At 48.3% G+C, this 12,708-nt stretch overlaps 1 protein-coding gene across 1 annotated transcript in view; it reads left to right on the forward strand.

Moving 5' to 3' along the window:
• The first annotated feature begins 6 nt into the window (after positions 1-6).
• Positions 7-12,708, forward strand: part of SYN1 (synapsin I) — a 43,783-nt gene continuing 31,081 nt past the window's right edge. Inside the window, 4 exon segments of the mRNA XM_037512453.2 lie at positions 7-313; positions 316-382; positions 11,025-11,082; positions 11,188-11,279. Of these exon segments, the coding sequence (XP_037368350.1) occupies positions 7-313; positions 316-382; positions 11,025-11,082; positions 11,188-11,279 (524 nt within the window).

The raw sequence follows: 12,708 nt of genomic DNA on the forward strand, positions 1-12,708 counted from the left end.
GCAGCCATGAACTACCTGCGGCGCCGCCTGTCGGACAGCAACTTCATGGCCAATCTGCCAAATGGGTACATGACAGACCTGCAGCGCCCGCAGCCGCCCCCGCCGCCGCCTTCTGCCCCCAGCCCCGGAGCCACACCCAGTCCCGCGACCGCCTCTGCCGAGAGGGCCTCCGGGGCCGCCCCGGTGGCTTCTCCGGCTGCCCCAAGCCCCGGGTCGTCGGGGGGCGGTGGCTTCTTCTCGTCGCTGTCCAACGCGGTTAAGCAGACCACAGCGGCCGCGGCCGCCACCTTCAGCGAGCAGGTGGGCGGCGGCTCTGGGGCGCAGGCCGCGGGGGCGCCGCCGCCAGGGTGCTGCTGGTCATCGACGAGCCCCACACCGACTGGTAAGCCACCGCCATGGACGTCTCCCCGTGCTCCCGGCAGCTGGCCCCCCTGCCCATATATACCCTTTCCCTTTAAATTATTTTCCTGGGTGCTTTCTGCGTACTCCGCCCTTGCCCCCATTCCACACCTTAACCCCGCTTTCTCTATCGGTACTGGGAGCAGTTATCGGGCGCCTGCTGTTTACCTCCTTCCCAAAACCTTTGCTTCAAATGTCTGTGAGCATTTCAGAGCCTTATGTGCCCTGCCTCAACCCCCCTCCCCCGCCCTCGCCCCAAGGACCTTGTCCTCTAATGGATCTTGTAAGCATTTATCAAGTACCTGCAGTGTGCCTCATCACAGAGCCCTTCCCCAAGGCCTTTGGCGTACATGAATTTTGTGAACATTCATTAAGAGCTTGATGTGTGTCTTGTTCTCCTTAACCCTTGCCCTAAGGCCTTCTCCCAAATAGATCTTGTGAGCATGTATCCAGGGTGTGCTGTGTGCCCCACCCCAACCCTCTCCAGAAAGACCTTTTAAACTATTCAGTAAACATTGATTGAGTGCCTGCTGTGTATCCCACCCCAGCATCTCACCAAAAGCATTGCTCTTAATGGAGCCTGTGATCCTTTATTGAATACCTTCTATGCGCCCCCTCTCCAAGGGCCTGTTTCTCCAAAGGAGGTAGGACACATTAAGTGACTGATGTATGCCCCATCCTCAAACCCCTTTCTCAAATATACCATTTTCCGCAAATGACTTCCATGAGCATTTTTGAACCTTATGTGTGTGACTCATCTTCAGACTCACTCCCCCAAATCCTTTTCCTACAGTGGATCTAGAAAGCATTTATTGAATGTCTCCTTTATCATCTGTTCTCAAGCTACTCCTTCAAAGACTGTTCCTTTGGTAGACCCACCTAGCATTAATCAACCGCCTGCTGTGTAAACCTCTAAAGGCACTTTCCTTCAGTGTATTCAGCAAGCATTTATTGAGTGCCTGCTTTTACCCCAGTCATTTAACCCTTTCCCCAGTGCTCTTTCATCTTCAGTCTGCATGAATTGAGCACCTTCTGCATGACACAACCTTACGTCTTCTCCATAAAGGCCTTTACCTCCAATGAATACAGTGACCAGATACCTAGCACTTGCTGTGTACACCACTTCAATCTCCTTCCAAAGACCATTTCTTTTTAATTACTCCTTAGAAGCATTTGTGAAGCACCTGTTGTGTGCCTGATTCTGTGCCTTCTGCACAGGTCTTTCCTCCCACGGATAGACAATCAAGCTTACATAGATCAAGCTCTGGTGTCCCTATTCCCCTTTTTCCAGCGGATCCAGTGGTTGCAGCCCATCTCTAGCCCCCACCCCTGACCCCCTCCTCTTTTAATGAGTCTAGTGAACATTTATTCATTAGCAGCCGGGTACTCAATTGTAATCACTTTCCCCCAAAGACCTTGTCCTCCAGTGGCTCCTGTGAACATTTTTGGAATACCTTCTGTGTGCTCTATATTCACACACACACACACACACACACACACACACACACACACACACACACACCTGCAATATCCTTTTATTCCAGTGGATCCAGTGAGCATGTGTGCAGCACCTGCTGTATGTAGGTGCTCCCCTTCATCAGCCATAGGAGAACCTGCATCAACCATAAGGCCTTTCTCTCCCCAGGGTCTTTTCCTATGGTAAATCCAGAGCCCAACTTCTAAGGGCTACCTCTTTTCCACTCCCTCTAGTGTCCCTACAATGTCCTCTCCCACTCTTAAGTCCACATCCCAAAGGGCCTTCCTTCTATTTAAGCCAATAAACAGTGACCGAGCACCTACTCTGTAATAGCCATTCTCAACGTCCTTCTTCCCGGTTTGAGTTTATTGAGTGTCACCTGTCTCAAGAGCTCTCTTGAGGGGTGTACTTCATCCTGAATTTACTGGGTACCAGTTCTTTACTGGTTAGCTCACCCCTATACCCAGGAGCCCTAAACCATCAGCCTTTCTCTTATTTGGAGCCATTTATTCATTTTACACAGAGTTATTGCACACTCTGTGCCAGCGTTTGTTAAGCCCCGCTGTAATTCCCCTACTTCTAACCCTTCCGTTCCTTTGCTTTCCCTCCCTTATAATCCCAACTGCCAACTGGATTCTCTTCTGGTATACCTTTTCCTACATTCGAATCCACAACTATCTAATGAGCACTTACTGTATACTGCCAAGAATCCCATGCTAGGTGTCTCTTCTCCTTTCCCTGTTGTAGCCTAATTCCCCCTTGAACAACCCCCTTCCTGCCTGTCACACCACACGATTCTGAAAGCTCATGATGTGCACCTACTGTCTTCTGGCCAAGTATTCTGCCCCCATTTATTTGCCATCTTCCCAACAACCCTTTTTTCCCTCAATCCAAAAAGCACTTATTAATTTCTTAGTGCATTCTGTTCAGACAACTACATCAATCTTTCCTTCATCAATCCATGAAGCATTTATTGAACACACGCTGTGGTTCCTTCATAAGATCCACTCGCTCGGGAGTTATCTTTCTGGCTAAATTTGCTCCATTGAAGTCAACAAACCTTAATGAGACCCCTGCTGTATATTGGTAAGCACTTTACTTTAGACTTCCCTTCTCTACTCCACCCCTCCAGGTAGAGTCTTTGCTGCTTTTCCCGTCATTCCACCAAGCACATTAGTTATCTACCGCATACCGACAAGGACCTCCCCTTTTCCATAATCACAACACCAGAGTTTACCCTTTTTTCTTGTAATATGTTGGGCAAGCAAGCATGAACACCTACCTGCTGATTCAGTGAAAGGTTCTTCCCCTCCCCTTCTGCATCCCACAAGCCCCCTTTTGTCCAACTGTTCCTCAAAAGGTTTCTTCTAGTCGATGTCACAAACATTTATTTAGTGTCCACTGTAGGCGGGGTGTGATGGGCGAAGGGAGAGCACCTATGGCCACCAGGGGACAGAGGCCTCTACATCCCCAGTTCACAGGCATCCAGCAACACACAGGCTTTAGGGGGTTCAGCCTGGAATAAAGGGGTTGTTGTGCAAAATCTGTAATCAATTGCACACCTCAGGACAGTCTGCCTCCCTCACCACTCTCATTCTCTCCTGGGCAGCAAGTCCTCCGTGGTTTAAAGTTATACATTCTGAGTGGAGGTTCATCTCACCTCTTTACAGATAATCTAACCCAATGCTTTGCAGACTGTGGGTCCCCTAATGACTTGTGATCAGCATTTCATTGTTTCACGAACTAAGATATGTGAAAATAGAAGATTCCAGAAAATATTGCACATAGTGACTAGAAGGCTTATTTAGCGAAACTGTTACTCCAATGAGAGAGATAATCAAGACTGTACATCATATAACATGTGTGGTGCATCTGTTAGATAATAGATTTATAGCCTATGAGATATATGCATGTGTATGTTTTTCTTCATAAAATAGAATAAAAAAGAATAGGAAATATTGTATTCCATTGCACATAGTAAGAGTAATTATTTACTGAAACTTTCATTCCAGTTAAATATGTATATTTGTATGCATTCTACATGCATCTACACATAACATGTGATATATAATATGTTATATATTGTATAAGGATCCTGCATTTTCGGTATATGTGTCTTATATAATATATATTACATATATAGGGTGGGTTATTATGTAAATAGCTATGTAGTGGGTTATATAAAATATATTTCTTATTGTGGCTTCTTTTCTTAGACTTCCTTGGAAGCAGACCCTGAGACTTTGAGATTTATGTGCAGATTTGTTGGGGAGAGTTCTTGGGAACAACACCTGTTGCGGGGGAGGAGTGGGGGAAGCAGAATTTGGCAGAAGGAAAGGTTGAGCTATGATACAGCCACAACAGAGGCTGCTGCCAGGCTTCTGGGGGCCCTGGAGCTGGGATGACCCTTCAGAGTTGTTACACTTGAGTTTGGTGGGGGGGCCAGGATTTTGGATTCTTGCTTAGTCATTGACGTCAGACTGCCCCCTGGGAGGAGGTATCATCTTAGGAAAGACAAACATCTGCTGCGGAGGGCAGTGCCCAGTCAGGAACAGCGCTGCGAGCCCTCAGGACAGATACTCCCAGGAGCTAAGGGGGAGCTGTGAAGGCTCGAAGGGCAGTGGTAAGGATCCGGATGGAGCATACCATCCGCCCCTTGTACTGCTCAGATTCACTTGTTTCTTAGAGTGTTTGCCCCAACTGGGAACAGCATGTCCAGAGTTCTAGTTGGTTTTGTTTTCAGGGAGTAACCTGAAAGCGCACACCAACGTCCACGGCCTCGGTTGATGTCAAGGCCGTAAGTGCTATTTATTGTCTCCTTCCTCTACTATGTGTTCTAGATTCTTTACCCTCAGCTAGCACCTCTCTGGGTCTCAGTGGCTTACCTGGTGAATGGCCCCTTCCCTCATCCTTGAGTGACCCCTGAGCCCCTAGCCCTTAGACGACCCATGGCCTTCTCAGACTGCGGCTGTGGTACTTGTGCATGTGCCATCGAAGTTGAGCAAAGAGCATCAACAGATGCCAAACTTATCCCTCCCTGTCCACTGTGCAGCAGCAGCAGCCCCACCTCCTTCTGAAGCTCAAGGTCATGCACCCCTGCCAAGACAGTGATTTTTCACGTCCATTAGAATGTGAAGCCTGAAGTGTCCAGATGACAGTCATAACTTAGAATATACTGGGATCCTTGCTGTGTCCCCTGGTGACAGGGTTCCCCCTTGGAGAACCAGGACATCTAACCTTGCAGAGTCCTAATGAAACAGGAAACACACATTCCAAAATTTGATGACTGGTTTGATGGTTAGTGGGGCCACTCCTACTTTCACCTCTGAATGTACAGGCCCATGTATTCTACCTTTTAGGGACACAGTATAAACAATGGTCATTGATTTAGGGTATATACTATGTTTGGGAGGACGATGCCCCATTTTTGCACTGTATCCTCTCCAAGCTGGGATCTTAGCTGTGGCTGCAACAAGTTGTTCCATCACTCTATCAGGCCAGCAGCTTCTGGGTGGTGGATGAGATCATCACATGATTCCAACATCAGGGGTGCACTTTTGTACCTCCTTTACTGTAAAGCATTCTCTGGTTTGGTGCAATGTTATGTGGGATCCCATACTGGTGGATTAAACATTGTGTGAGCCCTTCAACAGTGATGCTGGCTAAGGCTTTGCAGTCATGAAAGGCAAACCCATATATAGAATATTCCAGTCAGAATGAATCATTACTCTCTCCAGGGTGGAAGGTGACCAATATAGTCAGCTACCACAAAGTGGCTGGTAGGTTTCCTTGAGGGGTGGTGCCGTGTCAGTAACTGACTGCTGACTTCCCACTACTGACACCTCAGTGTTGCTCTCTCTGTTGCTGGCAGGTTGGACATGCAACAATACTTCTTAGGGGCCATATATAGACTTGAGTTCTACTTTTGCCACATCATTCATGTGCCCGTATGCTAGCACTGTGGTGGTTAATTCGAAAGGTTGGCTGACATCATCCGGCTGACTCATTCTGTCTACCTGTTGCTTAGTGCCACTTCCATGATAGATGCTGCCCAGCAGGGGTTAACACACAATACATAGATCTTCACTGCTCACTTTTTGCCCTCTCCCGTATGCCAACTCACAGTTCTGTGTCCCAGACTTCTTTGTCTTGATTTTCCAATGTTTTTTCCTTCCAGGACTTTGGCCAATCAGCCAAGCCATTCATCACTGCTCATGGGGGAATATATATTCCAATCTTGGGCCATTTCACATTCTTTTTGTAAGATTTGACTTATTTATCTTTGCATAGAAGAACTGGGGTACAGGCTACAGGTGTTGGGGGGGGGGTGAGAGGATTCTCCAGACACAGAGTGGGGACCAGAACAGGCAGATCTACTGAAACACACTCTTGAGGGGAGCAGCAGGTGAGGCAGGAGAGGTCTGCTGCACCATGTGGGTAGCTCCCTGGCTGGAGATCGAACTCAGGTTGTCCCGGTGGACCTTTGTGGTGCTGGTTCTCAGACTTAACCCCTAGGCCACCAGGGAGGCCCCATTTCTCTTTCCACACAAAGTGGAGGAGCAGGCACACAGCCCAAAGCTCTGCCAATCAAGAGCTCTGCTGCTGTCCTGCAAGGCCTCTCCAAGAGGGGCTTGAATGTAGTCGCTGTCCATTTTTGGCTTCCACCCACATGCCAAGTCAAGCCATTTGTGAACCATGCTTAGGCTTTTTCTTCCTTCATCTACTGGTTGTAAGAATTCCACTCAGTGAAGTGAGGGAGGCACTAAAGCAACAGTGTAGGTGACAAGGCACCTGGGTTCCCTGTTCAGGCAGCTTGCGTGGTTCTGCCTGGGCTCCCTCTTGGCTGCTGGACCCATCTGACTTTCTTACTTGGTAGGCCTGGTAGGACCCAGCTTGTAACAGACTCTTCTGGATGCATGGTCACTTGGCACCTCATTGTCAAACATTCTGTTTCTATCAGGACCCAGGACTGCACCGGGATTTGTTTCTCAAAAGGCATGCAATTCTCTGCTGCAGATGGCATGACCTTGTTCCAGAACCCAGAGCAAGGAGAGAGACCCACACTACATCTTTTCCCACTACTGACACCCCCCAGGATCACAGGATCTGTGCCTATGTAGCAGGACTGTTTATACCACAGCCTGAACCTGCTGCAGTGCCCCTTTCTGCTCTGTCACCCACTCAGGTATGGCCGCCTATATGTCACCTGAAATACACATCAGAGCAATATTTTCCAGGTATAGAATATGTTGTTTCCAGAATCTAAGGAGACCTACCAGGTGTTGTGTTGCTTTCTTCATGGTGGGTGGCACAAGGTGCCATGTTTTGTTTTATTCTTTGGACCAGCTGTTCTGGCTTTGCCTGGATATGCCCTGGACAGATCCCTAAAAATTCGAGTCATGTGGCAAGCTCTTGAGACTTTGCAGTGTTTATCTCCCACCCTCTGGAATGCTCATGTCTTATCAAAACAATGTGCTTGCCATCTCCTGCTCATCAGGCCAGCCAGCAGGTTGCAACTGATACAATCGTCCAGTGTAAGGCCCCTTGGAGCATCCGGATGGTCCAGCCCCTTTTGGACTGTGTTACAACACAGGGTGAAGAGCTAGCTTAGGCCTATGGGAAACCCATCAACAAATATTGTCAGTCCCACGAGTGTGAACGGTTTCTGATCTTTTCTGAGCAGAATCGAAAAGAACTCATTCACTAAATCAGCAGCCACCTGCCATACCTGAGGTCTTTCAATAAATAATGCAGCTTGTCCAGCACTAGCTACAGTCCGTTGAGCTTGCAGCAGTCTACAAACATTCTCCAGGACACATCCAGCCTCTTCAAGGGCTGAGCTAGTTCATTCAGTGGAGATAAGATGGGACCCCTCTATCCTTGAAATCTGTCAGAGTGGCACTAATTTCCTCCAATACCCATAGGATAGATGCAGCACTATTTTGATCAGGGGACAGAAGTGTGGTTTCAGAAGCATCTATTTGGACTTGCCTAGTACAACATTTCTTACCCCACAGGCCAAGAAACCCATGGAGGGGTTCTGACAACTACAGATCTGTCCATTCCAATTACATGTTTGTGAACTGGAGACATGACCACTGGGTGAATCTGCAGACCCACTATGAGTGGGACCTGAGCCAGGGTTTCGTGTATTACCTTACCTCTGTTGTACTTCTCAACATGGCTGGTGCATATTCCTTATTGATTTTGCAAGCTGGGAATCTGCTCTGGGCCCTCCCACAGAACATAGTCAGCTGGTGGGTTTTCCAGGGAGTAAAGTATCCAGTGTAATGTGTTCGCTTCTCTCAGCCCTTTGAACCTTTGCTCCACAGCTGGCCATGGGTGTCCTGGCATTGCTGCTTCACTTATTGTGGGCTATTGTTTCCCCAAGCTTCCATAAATCATCTAGAAGTGTGTCAGCAGCAGCATCTAGGGTCCGTGCCAGAGTTTTAAGTTCCTAGGAGAGTGCTCCAACTTCATACTCTGCCCCCTTGACCCATTGTCCTCAGGATCCAGTCCCATGAGTACTTTCCTCTGTATTAGCCAGATAATTTAGCTGCTTCTGCGTGTCATCCCTCTCCTTCCTTAGGCAAGCTTCAAACACCTCAAGTTGGTTGTGCTAGGATTTGACTCTGGTTGTTGATCTGGTTGCTGAGAGGGAAGAGGGGCTGGGTTCTGAAAGGGGCAAGCATTGTCTTCTAAGTCACCTGCTTCATCTGAGGTCTCTGCATTATCTTCAAGCAGAGAGGTCTATAGTCTGGCAAGGAGGAGTGGGCTACTTTTGCAGGCCTAGTGGATTCAGGTGAATCTGTAAGTTTAAGCTGTTGCATGTATCTCCCCAGATATTCCCATCCCAATCTCAGGGTCGCACTCTTGTCTTATTAGAGTCTTGAGTCTAGCATGGGAAATGACCGAGCTGAGAATTCAGCCTCCTCAGAAGCTTGCTTATGCTTATAATTAAGTCCTAAGCTTAGCCCTCTCCTCTGTCTGCCCTCTGGTTGCAGAACATTGGAGTTTCCCGAAACAGAGCCAGGGAAGTCTTCTGTCTTTTACATTTTGCCTTGAATCAGTGATTATCCACGTTGAGGGTGTCAGGTCTTGCTAATCAGTGATACTTAGTGAATAGTCAATTAAGTCTGGTTACCCTTTCCCTCACAACTCTCAAATACCAGGGATATGTCACCAGCTGGCACATCCCCTTCCACCAGTATGTCACTAGAGTCCACCATCAGTAAGTCACTGCTGCTCCAAAACCCCAGGGGCTGGCACCATAGTTCTCCCACTCCAGAGAATAAGCTCCACGCTGCATCTTTTCCCACTACCAACACCTCCAGTATCACGGGATCAGCCAGATCACAAGGCCCCAGTGGCATCTCTCTTGCACCACAGCCCAGACCTGCTGCAGAGTGCTCTGTGCTGCTACAGCATGTCGTAGTCTCTCTGCTGTGCCCCCACCACCACCTCCCCCCCCCCCACCAATGATGTCTCCTCATTTCCTGCTGGTTGCTGGGTGACCCAGCTCCAGAACTGCGTTAGAGTCTTCTTTGTATTCTGACTTCTCTAGACCACTATTGTCTGGAAACAGATTTGAGGCAGAGATTTGCATGAGGGGGGCTTATCGGAGAGTGCCTTTGTGTTAGACACCTGTAAGGAAGGCAGGGTCAGGCAGAGAGAGAAGCTGGTCCACAAAGTGCTTGCGTCACAGGCCTCAGCTGATCCTAGGGGGAGCTCTGGGGCTGGGGAGGTCCTTCAGAGTCAGCCCATACTGAGGCAAAGAGGCTGACTTTTGTACCCACACATAGACCAAATATAGATCATGGGCTGCTTGAAGTAGGTTTAACCTTGGCCAAGGCAATTCCCGTGACGGAAGACACTTCCCAGTAGGACACAGCTGTGAATTGTTGGCAGCTGATAGTCAGGGTGCACTGGCCTTCAAGGGGCCATCTGAGCACAGCACCATAGTATCCACTACATCCATGGTCCCAAAAGGCTTGTAAAATAGTGATATACTCTACACTCATCATTTTATGCGTGAAAAATGTGCGGGTATGAGGCAAATTCTCTCCAGCCCTTGTGAGGAGAGTGTCAGCTGCAGTGGTGTGTGTCTGTATGTGTAGAGGGGAGAGAGAGAGAGAGAGAGAGAGAGAGAGAGAGAGAGAGAGAGAGAGAGAGAGAGATTGAGAGAGAAGGAGAAAGGAGGGAGGGAGACATGGAGAGAGGGAAATAGCCGTGCTTGACGCCTTCTGGGCATGGCAGAGACCCTGATTGTGTGCGTGTAGGTGGCCCCAGAAGTGGGGCCTCCCCTCCTCCCCCTTCCAGGAGAAACCTGATTGGGGGTGGACTCCTGTGTGTGGAGGAGTCTGTCAGGTAGGACTCTGGGCCTGGGGGATGAGGCCACAGGAAACTGAGCCCAGCTGGGGATGGGCTCAGGGACAGTGACAGAGCAGTTTGTGACTCGCCTGCCGCTGCTGCTTGGACCGCTCTTCCCTCTCCCAGCTCTTCCCTCTCCCAGCTCCCTCTCACCCTCAACGGCGTTCCTCCCCTCCCCCATTGCCAGCTCTGCCTTCTTCAGAACCACAGCCGGCCGGCACCCATCAATCTGCTCGTCCTTTTCTGATACAGCTGCCCACCCACGACCGCTGCGTCCTTCACGGCACACAGCCACGAGAGGCGAACGTGCTCTTCCCCGGCAAGGGCCAGGGCAGAGGCGCTTCAGGCGGCGCAGATGTGGGCAGGGAGCCAGGCCCAGAACTCTTCCTATGCACACATTCCCTGAAGTTCTTTGCCATTTACAAACCCCCATGCAGCGGGAAAGTATGCTGCAGTTCACAGAGCACTCCTCATTTTGCAAAGTTTTTCAAAAACATCTACAATAGCAGGGTGACACGAAAGCTATACTCAGGAAACGCCTGCTCTCCGACGACGTAAGGGCTTATTTAACAGCTGCGGTGGCCTTTGACATGCCTGCGTCCCCATGAGGATTGAAGCGACTTGATTGTTCACAAACACGAATGAGTTTTTCAAAGTATTTCAACAATTATAAGTGCTTTATGGTTTCTCTAGGTGGCAAAGGGGTGGAAGGACTGGCCTGGGTTTTGTTTCCCTGAGATATGAGCACTGATGGATGTGCACTGCTTTTCTTCTCCAGGGCGAAACACTTCAAAGGGAAAAAGATCCATGGAGAAATTGACATTAAAGTAGAACAGGTTAGTTGGGGCAAGTAGGCCTGGGGGGGTCAACTGTCCGGACTGCAAGCTGAGTGGTCGTTTTTTTATGTGATGTGAACAATCACCTTTTTGTGTCCTTCCCAGGCTGAATTCTCTGATCTCAACCTTGTGGCTCACGCCAATGGGGGATTCTCTGTGGACATGGAAGTTCTCCGGAATGGCGTGAAGGTCGTGCGGTGAGTATAAAAAGGCAACGTGGTGTTATGGGAGAGGCATCAAGACAGTGGAATATTATTCACCCAGGAGAGGGGAGGAAAGCCTGCCATTTGCCACAACATAGTTGGACCTTGAGGACATTATGCTAAGTGAGATATCAATCAAACAAAGACAAATACAGTAAGTCCTCACTGGGGTGGTTCATAGATTCTTGGAAACGTCAACTTTAAGTGAAACTACACATGATGAAAGCAGGCCCTTGAATAATGTTTCACCACCGCCTGGATTTGTTTTTTTCTCATCATTATAATTTCAGTGGTGTAGAAGGAGATGTTATTCGAGGACCTGCTTTATGATGATATCGTGTTAGGGAAGACTCTAAAAAAGCCACACTTACAGGAGTAAATTGGTGGTTACCAGGACCGAGGGGTGGCAGAACAGGAGAAACACTTAAGGGTATAAACTTATGACTGGTAGATAAAAAAGTCCTGGAGATCTAATGCACAGTGTAGTGAATATAGACAACCTTCTATTAGAATCATCAAACTTGCTAAGAAACTATTTAACAGCTAAGAAACTGGATTTTAATTATTCCCACCACAAAAAAAGATTAGGTGACACGATAGAGGTGCTAACTAGCTTTACAACGGGGGTACTCCAATTTATAGATGTATCAAATCAGCATGTTGATGTTATATATCAAATATATTTCAACTTAAAAAAAAAAAGAACTTAAGCACAGAATGTGGGGAAGTTGTTTCTCTTCTGAGAATTCCTGGAGCCCAGGATCCCAGCTGACCACAAGCCAAACTTTTCAGTTATTCATCACATTTGCTGATCATCTGTTGCATGTCAGGTACTGCTTTCGGCACTGTACTAAATATCTTATTACATATTTAGTTAATGTATGTCCTGAACCTGGTAGTGAACAAAAAAGATCAAAAATAAGAACAACAAAAAACCCCAACAAACCCTCTACTGTCATGAATCTTTAATTCTACTTGCCGTGGGACACACACAATAAACAAATAAGAAATGTAAACGTGCTAAGAAAAAATACATAACAGCAAAGTGATGTAGGGACTGTTGGATGGTGGCCTTGCCTGCAATCCGGAGAGGGGACTCTGGCAGTGTGAGGCACTGGGAGAGAAATCTAAAGGAGGTGAAGGAGTGATCCGTGCAGTATCTAGGCGGGAAGTGTTTCAGGCAGAGGGAGCAGCCCCTGTCCAGGTCCTGAGCTTAGAATTTCCTCTGGGCAGCATGCTTTGAGGACAGCTGGTCGTCTGAGAGATTGTGACCAGGGAACTGTGAGAGTTGAGCCGGTGAGCTGCAAGGTGACCTTAGCGAGGAAAAGAGAATGAACGTAGGAAAGGTTTAAGGGGGTACCACATGGGGAAAGAATAGAGAGGATAGGCACGCTGGGAATAGCCTGTGCAGGTGCAAGCAGGT

Source organism: Talpa occidentalis, unplaced genomic scaffold, assembly GCF_014898055.3.
Source record: "Talpa occidentalis isolate TD23 unplaced genomic scaffold, MPIMG_talOcc4v2.1 talOcc4.15, whole genome shotgun sequence".
In the NCBI taxonomy this organism is placed as follows: Eukaryota; Metazoa; Chordata; class Mammalia; order Eulipotyphla; family Talpidae; genus Talpa; species Talpa occidentalis.